At 41.2% G+C, this 20829-nt stretch overlaps 1 protein-coding gene across 1 annotated transcript in view; it reads right to left on the bottom strand.

Moving 5' to 3' along the window:
• COL4A2 (collagen type IV alpha 2 chain) overlaps positions 1–20829 on the bottom strand; it is a 252511-nt gene that overhangs the window by 44224 nt on the left and 187458 nt on the right. Inside the window, exons 25-29 of the mRNA XM_075852496.1 lie at positions 13123–13229; positions 12264–12447; positions 8391–8426; positions 7837–7911; positions 2377–2484 (exon numbers count right to left, since the gene is read on the bottom strand). Of these exons, the coding sequence (XP_075708611.1) occupies positions 2377–2484; positions 7837–7911; positions 8391–8426; positions 12264–12447; positions 13123–13229 (510 nt within the window). The remainder of the gene's footprint in view (positions 1–2376; positions 2485–7836; positions 7912–8390; positions 8427–12263; positions 12448–13122; positions 13230–20829) is intronic.

The raw sequence follows: 20829 nt of genomic DNA, 5'->3' as shown, positions 1-20829 counted from the left end.
TTAAGTGTACACTAAAGTCCAGGAGTGTCGCTATTTTTTCAAAATTTTATTGGAAGATTGCAGAAAATTAAATTTTTTTTAAATTATTTGCATATACACTATGTTTAGATTTTGTATTATTTATGCACACGTAATGTTTTACTGAGAAAAATGGAACCAATATTTATTCAGCTACTTTAACGAATATTGGAGATACCCCATATGTACACTTTTTCTGCTTCTGGACCATCTTATAGGGTCCTTAAACAAATGTCTATTTTGGCTTCTAGCTCCCCTTTTTGCCAAGGTTCATTTTTGGACACCATGTTGGATTTGTAGTGGCCCAGAGAGGCAAAACACAAAATTAGTCCAACAAATGTTGCTATTGATACATGTATACACCATGAGGTATTATTTGATGGGTATGCTATAGTCCTGGCATTTTGGTATGCTTTCAGAATTTTAATGGAAGAATTTTTCATGTATATGTACACTTATGGGTATTTTATAAATTTGTTATAAAAACAGTTTGTTTTGCTCATAATGGGGAAACACCATATATGCACTTCTGGACTATCACACAGGTGTGTTTGTTTGCAGATGCATAAGTTATGTGGATGGCTATATTTAAGAATTGGCATTAGCTTTTTTAACTCTCTGCTTGCCACGTTATATTACACACTGCTAACATCATCCATTTGGCTCTCGGCTTGCATTTGTGCCAAGGTACATTTTTGGATTCTGTTATACTTGGTTTAAATTTGGACACTATAAAGAATTTTCACCTATAACAACCTCTCCCAACCGCAGAGGTCATATTTGGGGGGTTTCCACATTAAAAAGCCTAAAATAATGAATAAAATGTATATTAAACATTTTTAAGTATTCGGGAGTGCACAATGCTAGCATTGAAGGGCAATCTGGAAAAAACAGACGGAAACCATTAGCTAGGTTTCCGTCACCATTGAGTTCAATGGTGAGGGAAACGGAAGCTAAGGTTTCCGTTTGCCTTTCCGCTGAGCGGTTAAGCCGACGGAACCTCAGACGGAACCCCTCAGCGGAAAGTGACGGTGATGTGAATACAGCCTAACATCTACTACATTATCTGAACTAAGAGAGTTATCACTGTGTTATCTGTGGTGTTAGACAGGACTGCAGGGAACACCTACTACATTATCTGTACTCAGAGAGTTATCACTGTGTGTTATCTGTGGTGTTACATAGGACTGCAGGTAACATCTACTACATTATCTGTACTCAGATTTATCACTGTGTTATCTGTGGTGTTACATAGGACTGCAGGTAACAGTACTGCATTATTTGTACTCAGAGAGTTATCACTGTGTGTTATCTGTGGTGTTACATAGGACTACAGGTGACATCTACTACATTATCTGTACTGTGTATATATGTGCCTGTGTGGGTATATATGGGTCTGTATGTGAATGTGCCTTTGTGCTTGTATATATGTGCCTTTATGTATTTGTATATGTTCCTGTCAGTGTATTTATGTTCCTGTGTGTGTCTGTATATACAGTATGTGTTTGTATGTCTATATATTTACCTTTATGTATGTATATATTCCAGAATGTGTGTATATACTAGTATATTTGCCTGTTTGTCTAAATATCTGCCTTTATTTTTGTGCAGTACATATGTTCCAGTATGTACGTGTCTATATATGTGGTTAATTTTTGTTTTGTGTAGGGCAGCAATAGAGAATCCCGCAAAGGGCGCCATCCAACCTAAGGCCGGCTGTGTATGACAAACTAAAAGCCTCTGCTACGAGGGCCGTCTTCGTAACCTGATTGTTTCATGTCCCAATATTAGTTTTACAGTGATAGCTGAACACTCCTGTGCTACAGGGACCAATAATCGCGGTGTTCCTGCAGCATGGGGGTGTCTGACATCTGACAGTAACTGACTAGCTCCTGCTCCAGCTTATTTGACTTAAGTTTATTTTCTTTGATTGCAAAGATGGTAACTTAGATTAGCATTCAGGAGTGCAGAGAGGGGCTGGACTACTGGCTCTTCTGGTGGAATGGACACTGAATGGAAACCAGCAGCTTGTATTCCATTGTAAAACATACAAGCTGCAGAAGACAAATGGTTGAAAATCTTTAATTAAAATTAATTGTAAAAATGTTTTATTTAATAAAAATACATCTGCAAAGGTGTCTACAGCCTTTAAGCTGTTAGGAAATGTACACATATCAACTAGCCCGACTCAAATTATTTGGCTGTATAGCTAAAAGTTGTACTAGCATCAATTAAGTGATGAAAAAAAAGTTCAATAAGCTAAAATAACAAGTAGAAATGCAAGGAAGTTCAGAACTATAACACTTTTCTCTGCAAATTATTATATATTTTTTTTATCAATTAATAAAACAATATTACCTGGTGTCCCTGGCAAGCTGTCAGGTCCAGGATCACCTCTAAATCCTTTAAAACCTTGGATGCCATCTGGACCAGGTGCCCCCAGATGACCTTTCAAGCCCCGGATACCTAATATAATAGAAATAAAACACATATACATTAAATATATATCACTGTGGATCAAATCCTACTGCACAGTCACCTACTAAACCTGCCCAACATAAACTCTGTGTGGTAAGTATGAAAAAAAAAGTGTTTAAAAGTTCCTACAAAGATGTGACACACTCATCTGTACTAGATGGTCTGTTTAAGCCAACCAATAGAAAGCCGTTTGGTAGCAATTTATTTAAAGAGGATTTGTCACCAGTTTATTAATTCCCTATCTCCTAACTAATCTAATAGGCGCTATGATGCTGATAATGCGGATAACTACAGTGTGATTTGTTTTAAAAAAAACAAAAAAAACAACATTTATTAGATTTAAAGTTATGTTCCATTTTCTAAATATGCTAATGTGGCTCTAATAGCCAAATAGGAGGTGACTCCTTCTTTTCATTCTGGGCGTGTAATGTTTTCTGTATGACGCTGTCCAATCAGCATACAGCTTCTCCCCCTTCCCTGCCCAGCAACACAATGTGATCTTATAGTAAGCAGGGGTCTCACACTCGGCTGGGTAAATGGGCCGCACATAGAAGAATTTTACGTTTACAGGCCGCATTGGATACAACTCAAAATTACTGTTAATCAATTAGTTATTTGAACTACTATAATAATATACTACATTACCATAATAATACTACATTACTATAACAATACTACATTACTATAATACTACATTACCATAATAATACTACATTACTATAACAATACTACATTACTATAATAACGCCGCTAGGTTTAAACTTGACAGAAATTTGCGAGTTTACTCCACGTGCTTATTTTAACAATTCCGTTTTCAAATTTAAGTGTCGCTAAATGCAGTCTGGCTGCTCAGTTGGCAGCGTTTGGCAGACACGAGAATGTCAAGATTTTTAGATGACACAGTGCCCTCTGTAGATAATGTTACAGTGCCCTCTGTAGATATTGCCACAGTGCCCTCTGTAGATATTGCCACAGTGCCCTCTATATATAGTGCCACACCCCCGATAGATAATGCCACAGTGACCTCTGTAGATAGTGCCACACTCACTGTAGATAATCCCACACCCACCCACATGTAGATAGTGCCACACACATCCACATGTAGATAGTGCCACACCCACCCACATGTAGATATGTGCCACACACACCCCCTATAGATAGCGCCACACACAACCCCCTATAGATAGGGCCACCCCCCTTCTAGATAGCTGCATTGGGGCTCCCTTTAAGAGTGGAATCCCCAGCCAGAGCATTGCCGACGTTCTGGCCGGGTATTCCTCTGCTGGAGGAGCCCCTGAAGTCACTGTCCATATATGGACAGTGACGTCAGGGGATCCTCCTCGACCGGATTCCCTGGCCAGAGCGTTGCCGACTTTCAGGCCGGGGATTCCTCGGCTGGAAGGGCCCCTGAAGTCACTGTCCATATATGGGCAGTAACGTCATGGGATACTCCTCGACCAGATTCCCCCGGCCAGACAGTGACGTCAGGGGATCCTCTTTGACCGGATTCCCCGGCCAGAGCGTTGCCGATGATCGGGCCTGGGATTCCTCTGCTGCAGTAGCCCTCTGAAGCGATCTGGGGGCACCGATGTATGTCATAGCAGCCCGGGGGCCTAATAAAGCCTGTAAAAATGACAATATACCTCAATACATTTGTATTGCAGTGTATTGTATCAACGATTGCTGGTTCGAGTTGAAAAACGAAAACGTAAAAACTAAAAATTGCTGGGTCGTTAAGCGGTTAAAAAGGATCTGTCCCTAGTTTATGCCCAATCTCCTAGCTAATCTAATAGGCGCTGTCACACTGATAATGCTAGTGAAAATTGTGTCCCAAAACTTTTATTATTTATTAAGTTATGAGCTTTTTGCTAAATATGTAAATGAGCCTATACTAGACAAGTGGGAGGTAACAGCAGCGATTCTCCTGAAGTGGAGCCTCCTCACAGCCTCTGACGCTGTCCTATCAGCATGAAGCTGCTTGACACAGGGTGAGAGACTGAGGCTGGAGGGAAGGGGAATCACTTCAAAAAGCCATATCCCAGGCGGTTCTTGTGGCATATGAAAGAGGAGATTCTACTCTTTCATATGACACCAGGATCACAGTTCTATCTGTGAAACAACTGGAGGTATTACCGGTTCAAAACACAGTCGGGAATGGAAGCTGTATTGTAAAGGATCTGCCAGACACAACTTCTGTGTCGACGCCCATAGTTAATCAGTCTGCACCTGCTTCTATGTCTGTGAGACTGACTCCATCTTCCACCACCCAGGATGGCAGGCTTAGGAGTGGGAGAGCCTATCACAGCCTGGCCAGACGGAGCTAGCTCCCGCCCTCTGTCTATTTATATCTGCCTTTCCTGTTCCTCCTTTGTTTGTGATTCTTCTCTGCTGGTTTCCTGGCCCTTCTGCAGCTTCTTGAACTACTGATCCTCTGCTTGTGATTGACCTTGGCTTTACTGACCACTCTTCTGCTCTGCGTTTTTGTACCTCGCTCATCTCCTGGTTTGACTCGGCTCGTTCACTTCGCTTGTTGCTCACGGTGTCCCCGTGGGAAGCTTCCCCATTTCCCTGGCTTCTTTGTACCCTTGTCTGTTTGTCTGTTGTGCACCTATTGAGTGTAGGGACCGTCGCCCAGTTGTACCCCGTCGCCTAGGGCGGGTCGTTGCAAGTAGGCAGGGACTGAGTGGCGGGTAGATTAGGGCTCACCTGTCTGTCTCCCTACCCCGACATTACATGTATACTTTATGATCACGCTATGTTGCTGGACAATGGAAGGGGGAGAATTGTGATTGGAAAGCGAAATACAGAAAACATTACACCGTCCAGAGTGAAAAGAAAGAGTAACCTCCCATTTGGCAAGTATAGCCAAATTTGCATATTTAGAAAAGTGCTCATAACCTTGCAAATAATAAATGTTTTTGAAAAAAAATTACACTGTAGTTATCAGCACCGTAGCGCCTATTAGATTAGTTAGGAGATAGGGCATTCATAAACTGGTGACAGTCTCTTTAAAGAGGCTCTGTCACCAGATTTTGCAACCCCTATCTCCTATTGCAGCAGATCGGCGCTGCAATGTAGATAAGAGTAACGTTTTTTTTTTTCAAAAACGAGCATTTTTGGCCAAGTTATGACCATTTTTATATTTATGCAAATGAGGCTTTCTTAAGTACAACTGGGCATGTTTAAAGTTATGTACAAGTGGGCGTGTATTGTAGGGATGTCACGATACCAGAATTTGGACTTCGATACCGATACTTAGTTTAGTATTGCGATTTCGATACCAATTTCGATACTTTTGCCAACAGTAATAAAAAAAAAATTCTTCCGTTTTCTGAGGTGAGGCGCGACGTGTGATGAATTTTGAACGCGCCTCACATTAATAGTAATTAATCCCATCATGTTTCTCAGTCATAATGGGTTAATGTGCGAGGTACATGATGGGGTTAATTACTATTAATGTGAGGAACATGGAGGTTAAATTCATCGCGCCTCACATTAATAAGTGACTGAAAGCCATGTTTATTTCATTTTTTTACAGCGTACACATCATAAATGATGCAAAAAAATTGTTGTGCGCGCCATTACTGAATGTATATATTTTATGTATTGAGACTTATTTGAATGTTTAGTGTAAAAAAGGTGAATGTGTATTTTTTTTTAAATTTAACAATACTTTGTTTTTACTTTATTTTTAAACTTTAATGTACTGACATATATCAGATATGTGCCAGTACATTAGCCTGTGCACGGATAGTACACAGGCAGTTGTTAGGACATACTTGGGTATGTCCTAACAACATGAAATATGGTAAGACAGCCCTGGGGTCCGTCAATAGACCCTGGGCTGTCTGCCCATATATGGTATGGCCCTCGATCGCGTCACAGGAATTCCCTGTTACGCGATCCATGGGCATCCCCCCTTCTCACTTTCCCCTGAATGCTGCAGTCAGCTGTGATCGCAGCATTCAGGGGAATAACGGCGGAGATGAGAGGTCTCTCTGATCTCCGCCGTTATAGAGCGGGGCTGCGGCTGTGTAATACAGCCATTGCCCCGCTCCTGACAGGAAGTGCGCGCGCGGTCAGCATGAGGTGATGCGGCCGGCGCTGCAGTAATGAGCGGCAGTTCAGGCACTGAAGACAGAACATGGGGGTGTTTTGCACTGCACCCGCCATGCTCTGTCTTCAGTGCCGCTGCTCATTAGTGCAGCGCTGGCCGCATTGCATCATCCTGACCCCGCGAACTTATCATGACTCAGGAGCGGGGCTGTGGCTGAATTACACAGCCGCAGCCGCGCTCCCATACATTCATGTGTTACTATACTGAGCTGTGCGGCTGCGCAGCTCAGTATCGAAATACAGGAAATAGCGGTATCGAACCGTTTAGGGATGCACAGTATCGAAACAGTATCGAAGTTTCGATGCACCGTGCATCCCTAGTGTATTGTGTATGTACATCTGGGCGTTTTTATTTCTTTTACTAGCTTGGGCGTTGTGAATGGAAGTGTATGATGCTGACGAATCAGCATCATCCACTTCTCTTCGTTAACACCCAGCTTCTGGCAGTGCACAGACACACAGCGTGTTCTCGAGCGATCACGCTGTGACGTCACTTCCTGCCCCAGGTCCTGCATCGTGTCGGACGAGCGAGGACACATCGGCACCAGGCGACAGAGGCTACAGTTGATTCTGCAGCAGCATCGGCGTTTGCAGGTAAGTCGATGTAGCCTCTGTCGCCTGGTGCCGATGTGTCCTCGCTCGTCCGACACGATGCAGGACCTGGGGCAGGAAGTGAGTGACGTCACACTTGGACATAACTTTAAACACGCCCAGTTGTACTTAAGAAAGCCTCATTTGCATAAATATAAAAATGGTCATAACTTGGCCAAAAATGCTCGTTTTTGAAAAAAACAAAACGTTACTCTTATCTACATTGCAGCGCCGATCTGCTGCAATAGGAGATAGGGGTTGCAAAATCTGGTGACAGAGCCTCTTTAAAGATGTGTCTGAGTTCAGGCTCTTTCTAATGACAACCAGAACTGTAAATGGAGTTGTTTGCTGTAAAGTAAGCTGTTACTTTTAATCTGTGCCATTCAAGTAAAACAACACATTTACAAGTTTACTTTCACAAATTATATCTATGTATAAGTTGTAAAATGTGCCTAAAGCTGGACATACTCTGAAATAATTATTTTTTTCTCTATTTTAGGTATGAAAAATATGGCATGTATTGTGTATGTTTTTCAGTAGCTTACGGTCTGTCAATGTTGTTTAGCTTTACAAGTAACAAATAAATAAAGAAGTTGGAATCTAAATATCATACATATCAATAAATGTTCTTACCATTAAATCCAGGTAATCCTGGTGGTCCTGGTGCTCCTGCTGGTGCAGGTGGTGGAGATAAAATACATCTACTATCTGGAAATGAAAGGAGGCACAGTTATTTTTCACATTTTCATAAAACCGTTTTCAATTTTGTTGAGACGACACATCACTGCAGGGGGCCAGATTAACACTGACTGGTGGGGAACCAGGAAAGCTTTGCCATGGGAGCGCCAGGGGAGGTGAGAATAGTGTTTTTTATTTTAAACTAATTCTAAACTAAGTCGAGTTGCAGATTTTAATCCGCAACAATATGATTTGCAAGTGTGAACTCAATGGGAAAAATCTGCAAGAAATTGGTGCACTTTCTGGTGCAGAGATTGATATGCTGCAGATTTAAATATCTGCACCTCAATTTCTGCACGGAAAATGTTTGAAGCAAACGTATTAAAATCTCATCCAATTTGCTGCTATGGTAATCTGTGGATTTTCTGACCGCAAATCCAAATTGAAAATCTGCAGCAGTGAATGTAGCCTTATAATTCTGCTCCCACATCAATCTGCACAAGGCTTACCTGTTTGTCCATCTCCAGGTTCCTTAAAGCAATCACCTGTAATAATAAATACAAATAATCCAAATAGTGCTGGTGAAATGTAACCAAATACATTTTATTAACTTGCAATTATAAACAATGTTTAAATCCATGGAACAAGAACGTTTATTATCCCAGCATTATGTCATGGCTCTTTAACCAACTATGCACTGTTAGACGGATGTAGTTATAGTACGTTTTCAATTATGTACTAGATGACACTATACATTTGTTTTCTGTTCTAGCACTAGAGAACAACTGTTGTTTTACCTGTTATATACACCAGAGCTTGTTAAGTGCTAACAATAGAGGGCAAAAACAACAGATATTTTATGAAAACTGTTTTTTTTAACAGGTGAATAAAGAATGATTCCTATAATTTACTTATTATTTAGTGTCAACGTGTTTTATTAAAAGTAAACTCGAATGGCAATTGCACACGACCGAGTGCCATTTTTCATGGCATCTGAGTGGCACCTGATCGTTTCTATGGACCCATTCGCTTTAGCGGGTGAATCGGGTCCGTGAAAACTGACCCGATTCTCCGATCCGTGGAAAGATAGGAAATGTCCCATCTTTCCACGGATCACTGACGGGACACAATGGTCGTGTGCATTAGGCATAACACGGCATCATTAGAGATAGCAGAACAGTTCCATCACAAGTGGCTATACATTATAAACATTAAAGGGGTTGTTCAGAATTAGAAAAACATGGCTGCTTTCTTCCAAAAACAGCATTACAATGTATTTTTTTTTGTATTTATTTTATTTATTTTTTAATCCCATTGGGGGATTGATTTTACATTTTTATTTTTTGGCTTTAATGTACTGGCATACAAGGGAGGGAATGGAAGGGTACCCCCTCTCATTTTCCCTTTGAATGCCTCAATCGGCTGTGATCGCAGCATTCAAGGGGTTAGCAGCGGAGACCAGAAGTTTCTCTGACCTCTGCTGCTAGAGTGGTACTGCGGCTATGTATTACAGCCGTTGCCCTCCTCCTGATCGAATGTGCGCACTTGCTGTGCCTACATGATCAGCATGACGACTATGGTCGCAATGTCTTGCCGCTCATGACGAGAATAGACTTCAAGCGTCGACAACCAGTTAATGCCGTGTACAAATAAAATTTACAAACCAAATCTAAAAACACAGTGATGCAAAATATAAGAAAATTTGATGAGGGTAGGGAAACAATAAGAACTAAACAGGGGGTAGGAAAAGTGGGGTAGTGACTTTAGCTGATTATACAAATAGAATCATACAATAGAAAAAATATTGCTACATGACTATCTCGCTGTTCGGGGAATGTTGGAGACCTGGAATTCCAATATAATAAATCCATCCATTGCCATGTTGTACTGAATTGCTCCATCATATATGTTTGAGCAGCATGTATCCTTTTACAAAACATCATATTAGAGACACTTGCAGTAACTGCCTCAACAGACAAAGAGTTAGCTTTCCATTGGGAGGCTATATGATTATGTGCCGCAATGCAGATAGATTGGGATAATTTATGAATGTGGTTTACTGAGACCTGAGAGTTTATCATCGAGGAGGAAGATTGATGGTGTCATGGGAAACGGGGCACCAAACACTCTGGACAGCACGTGAGCAATACATGTTAGGGATGCTTGGGTGGCAGGGCAGGACCACTATACATGTAGGTGGGAACCCACTGTGGGGCATCCCCTAAAATGCAAAGTGGAGCTACTCAGAGAAATCCTATGGAGTTTTTGAGGTACCAATTATGTGTTGTGTAATATTTTAATGGCTTCCTCAGCAAGGGAAACCCGGTAACTGCCTATCATTGACTTATTATTTAAATGTTTAAAGCAAATCTAACTTTTCAGAATAAGCTGTCATATGTGTGTACATGAGGAATAACATTATATCTGGCCATTGTATCATTTGCATTCTGCATTTTTAAGAAGTTTTCCCCACTGCAGGTTCTATCTCTAATTCTCAGTTGTCTCTGAGCTAGTGGGCGAAGCCTAAAGGCTATCATGTCTTCGATACACAGCATACATAGAAGAGGAGAATCCTGCTCTCCTATCTCTATCACACATATATAGCAGCTGCAGCAGCATGGAAGAGACAGCACTATTGAATAGTGTAGCTGAGAATCCAGCACTTGGGTGAGACAGCAACTGTTACCAGAATCAACAGCACATCTGTCTGTGTCTTTCTCACTCAGCTCCTGCTCCTCCCTCTCCTCTCCGTAGACTTGTATTAGAAGCATGTCTGTGTCTGACTCACTCTCTCTCTGGTTCCTTCTCCTGCTCCCCCATCCCCCCTCTATAGACTTGTATGAGTAGCGTGCCTGTGTTTCTTTTGCTCTCTGTTCCCTCCTCCTGCACCCGCTCCCCTCTCTATAGACTTTTACTGACAGGCAGTGAAGAGACACCCCCATCTTCTGCAGTCTGTCAATTCAGCTCTGTAACTAGGAATAGATTTTGGCAGCAGCCCCCTACCAACGACACCCCGGGGATCATGTGACCAGTCATTTGACCTGAGAGCAATAGAGGCGCTGCCACTGCCTCTGTTCTACACACAGCACTCATTGAGCGCTGTGTACATAAGTACAGAGATGACAGAAGCTGTGAGAACTGAATTTTTCTCTTACTGCCAAGCACCCGACATTCAGCTGCCCAATCTCTTGTGAAGCAAGCTTAAACTTGTGCCGTATATATATATACAGTAACCGTTCATATACTGTAAGTATCCCATTCTTTATTTTAAAACAATTCTAATGCTATGTTTAAACAAGGTGGAATTGCCTAGAAGAATTTGCAGCAAATGAACAATTTAATCCGCATTGAATATCCACACCATACTTGTCTGCACTGTAATGAGAATTTTGATAAGGAATTGACTGTAGATTTCACCCTCTCTATGCCTAGGTAAAATCCACTGCACAATCCGCCACCTTTCTGCAACAGAATCTGAAAATCCACAGCAAGCCCTTAAAGTTGTGCACATTTTTTTTCCGCAATTATGAAAATCATATTCACCTGCATTGCACTGCATTTCCTGTGGATCTGAAGCAAATCCTTCGAGTGTGAACCTAGAAAGCTACTGGCCTAAAAATCAATTATCTAAAATTCAATTAAATTAAAGAGGCTCTGTCACCACATTATAAGTGTCCTATCTCCTACATAAGGAGATCGGCGCTATAATGTAGGTGACAGTAATGCTTATTATTTAAAAAAACAATCTATTTTCACAATGTTAGGAGCGATTTTGGTTTATGCTAATGAGTTGCTTAATGCCCAAGTGGGCGTATTTTTACTTTGACCAAGTGGGCGTTGTACAGAGGAGTGTATGACGCTGACCAATCGGCATCATAAACTCCTCTCCATTCATTTAGACAGCAGAATCGCGTTCTTACTAGAACATGATCTGCAGCCACATACACAGCGATTCTGCTTGATTAACATTAATCCAGTGTCCTGATAATGAATACACATGGCCATCCAGCCTGGACGTCATGTGTATTCAGAATCCTGACACTTCTGACTCTTTTCTGTGAGATTCCAGCAACGGATACGAAATCTCGCGAGATTACGGAGGTAAACGAGATTTCGTTTCCCTTGCTATAAATCTCACAGAAAAGAGTCAGAAGTGTCAGGATGCTGAATACACATGACGTCCAGCATAAACCAAAATCGCTCCTAACGTTGTGAAAATAGATTGTTTTTTTAAAATAAAAAGCATTACTGTCACCTACATTATAGCGCCGATCTCCTTATGTAGGAGACAGGGCCCTTATAATGTGGTAACAGAGCCTCTTTAAAGTAATGAGATAATGATCTATGCTTACTCACTGCCAAGTAGGATTTGAAATTCATACCTGGTAAACCTGGCAATCCTGGAATTCCTGGTAATCCATTCAGCCCTGGTGGCCCAGGAGGTCCACGTGTGCCTTTAGGGCCTGGAAATCCTATACCTGGTAGGCCGGTATTACCCCTTGGCCCTTCAACACCAGGTGTTCCTGAAAACCCAGGATCACCAATGAATCCTTTGGCAGCATCACCCTATAAAAACAGATTATATGTGTTAAATCGTTCTGTGAACATTGTAAACATTTACATATTCTACATAGTTGCACATTAACGTGAAATTATAAAAAGAAACACCAATGATGCAGCTACACATACAAGATTTTTATTTACACTTTCTTAAAAGCCCTAAAAAATTAAAACATCCATTTTTGCAACATTTTCATAAATGTTAGATACTATATCTTATATAGTAAAAGGTCGGCTGCTATTTGCAACTCACTTGTATGCTTACAATATCTTATATAATTCTTGTTATTCTCTTTTAACCTTGTATAATCTCATGGGAAATGGCTAATCAATATTTCAGTGTTTCTACTTTTAAGTGCAGGAATCATCCATTTTACTAATAGTAGGCTTGGATCATACTTTGCATGGCATTTTTGTCTCTGTATACATATGTAAATACATGCATATGTATAGTATATACAAGGTGCATATGGACTACAGCGTACATTGGATGTTATAAGTAATGCAATCCAATGGAAAAATGTAGGGGTTGTCATAATCACTATTTATTCACCTCTGTGTCGATATCAATTGTAATAATGTAAAAAAAATACTTTTATATCCTTTAAATGCACAAATTATTTTTGGTAAATTTTATGCATTTGGTTTTGTTATCATATTAACTTTCATTGCTCTACTCACAGGAGGACCTGCAAAGCCAGGAATTCCATTGGCGCCATCTTTTCCTGGAGATCCTTCAAATCCTGCAATGCCAGGCATACCAAGCTCTCCTTGAGCCCCCTTTGCACCTTCAGAAATATGAAGTGTTAATTATAATTCACAGAAACTTACCTATAGCACTGAACATATATTGATGTAGACTAATTGCAGAATAATGATTTACATATATGCTCTTTAACCCCTTAATGACCAGCCTATTTTAGACCTTAATGACCAAGCTATTTTTTACGTTTTTCCATCGTCGCATTCCAAAAGCTATATCTTTTTTATTTTTGCGTCGACATAGCTGTATAAGGTCTTGTTTTTTGCAGGACAAGTTGTATTTTTTAATAGCACCATTTTGAGGTACATATTATTTATTGATTAACTTTTATTACCTTTTTTTTGGGGGGGGAATAGAAATCTGAAATTTCGCCACGCTTTTTTGCGTCCTAAATCTACGTTGTTTACCGTGTGGTATAAATAACACAATAACTTTATTCAGCGGGTTGTTACGATTGCAACGATACTAAATTTGTATCGTTTTTGAATGTTTTACTACTTTTACACAGTAAAAACGCTTTTTTTTCCCAAAATTATTTGTTTTTGTGTCTCCATATTTGAAGAGCCGTAACGGTTTTATTTTTTCGCCGATGCAGTTGTATGAGGGCTTTTTTTTTGCGGGACGACTTGTAGTTTTTATTGGTACAATTTCGGAGTAGATGCCACTTTTTGATAAACTTTTTATTCACATTTTTTTAAAGTCAGGATTCACAGAAAACAGTAATTTTTCAGTCGTTTTTTATTTAATTTTTTACGGCGTTCACCGTGCGGGTTAAGTAATGTAAAATCTTTATAGTCGGGGTCGTTACGGACGCGGCGATACCACATATGTGTAACTTTTTTACTTTATTTTGTTTTTTTAATAGTAAAGCAGTTTGTAAGGGGAAAAAGTGGGTTTTTCAATTTTTTTCACATTTTTTTTTTTATTAACTTTATGAAACTTTTTTTTTAAACTTTTTAAACTTTTTTACTAGTCCCACTAGGGGACTTTCATATGCGATTCTGCGTTCGCTATTATAATACACTGCAATACTTCTGTATTGCAGTGTATTACTGCCTGTCAGTTTAAAACGGACAGGCATCTGCTAGGTCATGCCTGCGGCATGACCTAGCAGGCATTCACTACAGGCAGACCTGGGGGCCTTTATTAGGCCCCCGGCTGCCATCATAGACACTGACATTCGGCAATCGTATCGCCGGGTGCCGGTGGGAGAGAGAGGGAGCTCCCTCCCTCTCTCCAAAACCACTCAGATGCGGTGCACGCTATTGAGCACCGCATCTGAGGGGTTAAACGGGTGAGATCGATACTAATATCGATCTCACCCGGCAGAGCAGGGACGCCCCTAGCCCTCAGCTGCCTCTGGCAGCTGAGAGCAGGGAGATTTGACAGCTCCCTGCTCTGTTTACTCATTCCGATGCCGCAACGTAAAAAGTCTATGGCATCGGAATAAGGCCCGTTAAACGGGTTAAAGGGAACCTGTCACCAGCATTTCACCTATTAAACCAGCCAGACCTGGTGGAGTGGGTGGAAAATAATTTTTATGTAACTTATAACTATCTTCTAAGTAGGCTCTGTACCTTTAGTATTCCACTTTTTAGTGTTCCTGTGCCGTATGCTAAAGAGCATAAAAGAGTCATATCTTTGTTTGAAAAGAGCCTTATCTTCATTCCTCAATCTTTCCGAGTTAACCCCGCATCCTTACTTTCGATTGACAACTCATCGCCTCCCCCCAGCACACATAAGAAATCCTGCGCTCGCGCATCAATGTCTTGTTCTGGTGCGTGCGCACAAAGGGACACCATAGTGACGCATGCGCAGAAACTAGATTTGAGGCCCGGACAAAGAAGGGAAGAGTGTTGGACCATGCATGACGAGTGAATGGGCGCTATCTCAGATGAGATTTTGGCATGGGGCGGGCATAAGAACAGGAACGAACAAAATTTCCGGAATACCATAGAAGGTGCAAAATTATTTATCGTCAGAGGAGGAGTTTAGGAGAGGGGATAAGTCAGTGAACTTTTGACAGTAGTGCCCCAGCAAGGGGTGAGTAGAGTTCAATAGGTGAAATGCTGGTGACAGGTTCCCTTTAAATACTATGGTATTTATGATTTCTGTTGCTTCTAATGTATTATTTTCTCTATATTACATTTCACTATCCATATAAAACATGTTATGAATGTTCTATAAAAAAAAAAAAGTCAGTGTTTCTGTACTCCGTTATAGGCCAAATTCAGACGAACGTGGGTAAACTCAGACGTGAATAACTTTAGTTTTTCACGTCCGAGTTGCCCCCGTGCGGGTCCCGTTTTCACGGATCCCCATAGACTTGAGTCTATCGAGGGTTCCGTGAAAACGGAACAAAATAGGACATATTATATATTTTCAACAGACACTTCACACGGTCTGTTCAAACAATGGCCGTGTGAACGGCCCCATTGGAATACATGCGTCTGTGTGACGGCCTTTGTTTTAACGTCCGTCACACGGACGTATACCACGGTGGTCTGAATTCGGCCTTTCTTTGTTAATATGTGTATGGTCTCACTAGTTACAAGATCTGTGAGGGAAACATTGGTAAACTAACCGCACAAAGAATGCTTATACTTTATAATATAGCCTTCATTAACATTTAATCTCTATTAGCTGATCATATGGACTGTCTGTTTATCTATTTATATATACTTAGTTTCAACCCCTTCGCGCCATTTCACGTACAGTTACGTGATGGGAGATGGCCTTTTCGCGCATCTCCACGTAACTGTACGTGATGGAGATGAAGCTGGCTCAGGAGCTGAGCCAGCGACATCACCGCCGGGTGACAGCTGTATGTTACAGCTGGCACCCTGAGGTATCGGCCAGGACCGGAGCTAGCCTCCGATCCGACCGATTAACCCCTCACATGCTGCGTTCAATAGAGATCGCAGCATGTGAGGAGTTTATAGCCACCGGCGCCCCAGCAACGTGATCGCTGGGTTGCCGGTGGCTGCAAAGGCGATCGGAGGGCTAATGCTTACCTCCCGATCAGCCTGTAACGGAATCCTCCTATGCCCCGTCGTCGGCGGGGCCCAGGAGGCTTCCGGTACCATCGGCAAGATGGCGCTGGCTCAGCTTCCGGCTCAGAAGCTGAGCCGGCGTCATCAGCAGTGGGTGTCCGCTGTATGTTACAGCGGACACCCCGATCTATCGGCAGGAACCGGAGCTAGCTCTGATTCCTGCCATTAACACCTTCAATGCAGCGATTCAATGCAATCGCTGCATCAAAGTGGTTTGTATGCAATCGGCAGCCTTGCCATGCGATGGCAAGGCTGGCGACTGCTACTATGGCAACAGGATGCCTAACAATGGCTTCCTATCTGCCATTACGTTAGCCGATTAGGCCCCGCCCGGAGGCGGAGCCTGATCGGCTTGCTGTCAGTGAACAACTGACAGTTCTAATACATTGCACTACATAGGTAGTGCAATGTATTAGAACATCAAACAAACAGTTGGACCTTCAAGTCCCCTAGTGGGACTAAAGAAAAGTGTAAAAAAAAGTGTAAAAAAAGGAAAAATAAAAGTTGTAAAACATACAATAAAAGTTTCAAATAATAACACAAAACACAATCGCCCTTTTTCCTTTATCAAGTCATTTATTATTGAAAAAAATAATAAAGCCATACATATTTGGTATCGCTGCGACCGTAACGACCTGAACTATAAAAATATTATGTTATTTATTCCGCACAGTGAACGCCGTAAAAAAAAAAACTAAAAAATACTGACATAATTGCTATTTTTTGGTCACTTTGTCTTCCAAAAATTTTAATAAAAAGTGATCAAAAAGTCGCATGTACCTAAAAATGGTACCTATAAAAACTATAAGGGTATGTTCACACGGCCTATTTACGGACGTAAATCGGGCGTTTTTGCCCCGAATTACGCCCGAAAATAGCGCCTCAATAGCGCTGACAAACATCTGCCCATTGAAAGCAATGGGCAGACGTTTGTCTGTTCACACGAGGCGTATATTTACGCGCCGCTGTCAAATGACGGCGCGTAAATAGACGCCCGCGTAGAAGAAGTGACCTGTCACTTCTTTGGCCGTAATTGGAGCCGCTATTCATTGACTCCAATGAATAGCAGCGCTAATTACGGCCGTAATTGACGCGGCGTTCAAGCGCCTGCACATGCCGGTACGGCTGAAATTACGGGGATGTTTTCAGGCTGAAACATCCCCGTAATTTCAGCCGTTACGGACCCCCGCCGTGTGAACATACCCTAACTCGTCTCGCTAAAAACAAGCCCTCATAGAGCACCGTCGACGAAAAATTAAAACCGTTATGGCTCTCACAACATGGCGACAGAAAAAATCCATTCGCTTTACAAAAGTTATTTTATTGTGCAAAAAGTTGTAAAACATAAAAAGTGCTATAAATTAGGTATCACCGGAATCGGACTGACCTGCAGAATAAAAGTAACATGTAATTTATAATGCGTGGTGAACGCTGTATAAAAAAAACTAAAAAAATATGCCAGAATTGCTGTTTTTTGGTCACCTGGCCTCCCAAAAAAAAAAGGATAACAGGTGATCAAAATGTCGCATGTACCCCAAAATGGTACCAATAAAAACTACAGCCCGTCCCGCAACAAACCAGCCGTCATACCACTACGTCTATGAAAAAATAAAATTAGTCAAGGCACCAATAAATCAGGAAAGAAAAATATGTAGTTGTGCCGGCTCGAGGGGAACATTTCTTCTGTTTCAAGTGGCGAATTATCAAGGCCCCTAAAATTAGGGAACCAGGAAGGGGTGGGCCCAAACATATCTGCTGGAAGTGAGGGCGCCCGTATTATACTAGGACAACACTTTCCCAGCAAAATTCCCCAAACTTCAAAGGTGCCGAGTGTGGACCAAAAGGGGAATAAGTAAAGACCATTTATTAGTGCGACACCGGCCTGTGCAGAAAGGATTGTGTCACAGCATAACACACATCTATGGATTATTTTATTGTTTTTTTTTACCCCACTATACCACCTGACTATGCCCCTTATATACTCCGCCCGCCTTACATGTACCCCGACATTATAAACGGAAACACCAGTAAGACTCAAAACAAAACTACTACAAGCAAAATCCACGCTCCAAAAGCCAAATGGCGCTACCTCCCTTCTGAGCCCTACAGCGTGCCCAAACAGTAGTTTACTTCCACATATATGGCATCGCCATACCCGGGAGAACCCTTTTAACAATTTTTGGGGTGTGTGTCTCCAGTGGCACAAGCTGGGCGCCACATATTGGCATATCTATTGAAAAACCATTTTCACTCTGCAATATCGAGTGCACACCAATTTCTGCCAATCACCTGTGGGGTTAATATGCTCACTACAGCCCTAGGTGAATACCTTGAGGGGTGTAGTTTCCAAAATGGGGTCACTTCTGGGGGGTTTCCACTGTTTTGGTCCCACAGGGACTTTGCAAATGCGACATAGCGCCCAGAAACCAATCCAGCAAAATCTGTACTCCAAAAGCCAAATGGCGCTCCTTCCCTTCTGAGCCCTACTCTGTGCCCAAACAGCAGTTTATGACCACATATGTGGTATTGCCGTACACAGGAGAAGTTGCTTTACAAGTGTTGGGGTGCTTTTTTTCATTTATTTGTTGAGAATATGAAACATTTTCAGCTAAAACTACGTCTTATTGAAGAAAAAGGATTTTTTTTATTTTCACTGCCCAATTCTAATAAAATCTATGAAACACCTGTGGGGTCAAAATGCTCACTACACCCCTAGATGAATTCCTCAAGGGGTGTAGTTTCGTGAATCGAGTCACTTTTGGGGAGTTTCCACTGTACTGGTACCTTAGGAGCTTTGCAAATGTGACATGGTGTCAAGAAACCAATCCAGCAAAATCTGTGCTCCAAAAGCCAAATGGCACTCCTTCTCTTCTGATCCTTGCCGTATGCCCAAACAGCCGTTTATGACCACAAATTGGGTATTGCCGTACTCCAGAGAAGTTGCTTTACAAATGTTGGGGTTCTTTTATTCCTTTATTTGTTGAGAAAATGAAACATTTTGAGCTAAAGCTACGTCTTATTGGAAAAAAATGTTTTTTTTTTATCTTCACTGCCCAATTCTAATAAAATCTATGAAACCCCTGTGGGTTCAAAATGCTCACTACACCCCTAGATGGATTCTTCAAGGGGTGTAGTTTCCTAAATGGAGTCACTTTTTTGGTGTTTTCACTGTTTTGGTCCCTTAGGGGCTTTGCAAATGTGACGTGGTCTCCGCAAACCATTCCTGCTAAATTTGATCTCCAAAAGACAAATGGCACTCTTTCCCTTCTAAGCTCCGCCGTGTGTCCAAACAGCCGTTTATGACCACATGCGGGGTATTGTTTTACTAGGGAGAAATTGCTTTACAAAAGTAGTGGTGCATTTTCTCCTTTTAGTCCTTGTGGAAATTAGAAAAAATTAGCTAAACCTACATTTTCTTTGAAAGAATGTAGATTTTCATTTTCACGGCCTACTTCCAATAATTTCTGCAATAAACCTGCGGGGTCAAAATGCTAACTATACCCCTAGATAATTTCCTCAAGGGGTGTAGTTTCCAAAATGGGGTCACTTTTGGGGGATTTCCACTGTTTTGGCGCCGCAAGAGCCTTTCAGACCCGACATGGTGCCTAAAATATTTTCTAATAAAAAGGAGGCCCCAAAATCCTCTAGGTGCTCCTTTGCTTCTGAGGCAGGTGCTTCAGTCAATAAGTGCACTAGGGCCACATGTGGGGTATTTCTAAAAACTGCAGAATCTGGGCAATAGATATTGAGTTGCATTTCTCTGGTAAAACTTTCTGTGTTACAAAAAAAATAGATGAAAAATGAATTTCTGCAAAAAAAAAAAGAAATTTGAACATTTCACATCTACTTTGCCTTAATTCCTGTGAAACATCTAAAGGGTTAATAAACTTTTTAAATGCTGTTTTGAATACTTTGAGGGGTGAAGTTTTTAAAATGGGGTGACTTATCGAGGGTTTCTAATATATAAGGCCTTAAAATTCACTTCACAACTGAACTGGGCCCTGTAAAAATAGCCTTTTGACATTTTCTTGAAAATGTGAGAAATTGCTGCTAAAGTTCTAAGCCTTGTGAGGTCATAGAAAAATAAAAGGATGTTCAAAAAACGATGCCAATCTAAAGTAGACATATGGGTGATGTTAATTAGCAACAATTTTGTGTGGTATTACTATCTGTCTTACAAGCCGATACATATAAATTTAGAAAAATGCTAATTTTTGCAATTTTTCGCTAAATTTTGATGTTTTTCACAATGAAATACTTAATGTATCGAGCAAATTTTGCCAGTAACATAAAGTCCAATGTGTCACGAGAAAACAATCTCAGAATCGCTTGGATAGGTAAAAGCATTCTGGAGTTATTACCACATAAAGTGACACATGTCAGATTTGAAAAAATAGGCTGTGTCCTTAAGGCCAAAACAGGCTCAGTCCTTAAGGGGTTAAATGAATTAAATATATATATATTCTATGGATGAACCAAATGTGCCCATCTGAATGAGGTTTCTAAAAATCACATGAACATGTAGTAGAAATAACCCCATTTAGGGTATAGAAATGGGTGTCCTGTTTTGAC

The sequence above is a fragment of the Rhinoderma darwinii genome, chromosome 2 (genome assembly GCF_050947455.1).
Source record: "Rhinoderma darwinii isolate aRhiDar2 chromosome 2, aRhiDar2.hap1, whole genome shotgun sequence".
NCBI classification, from domain to species: domain Eukaryota; kingdom Metazoa; phylum Chordata; class Amphibia; order Anura; family Rhinodermatidae; genus Rhinoderma; species Rhinoderma darwinii.
Note: the sequence above shows the minus strand (reverse complement) of the source record. Positions and strands in the feature narration are given on the sequence as shown.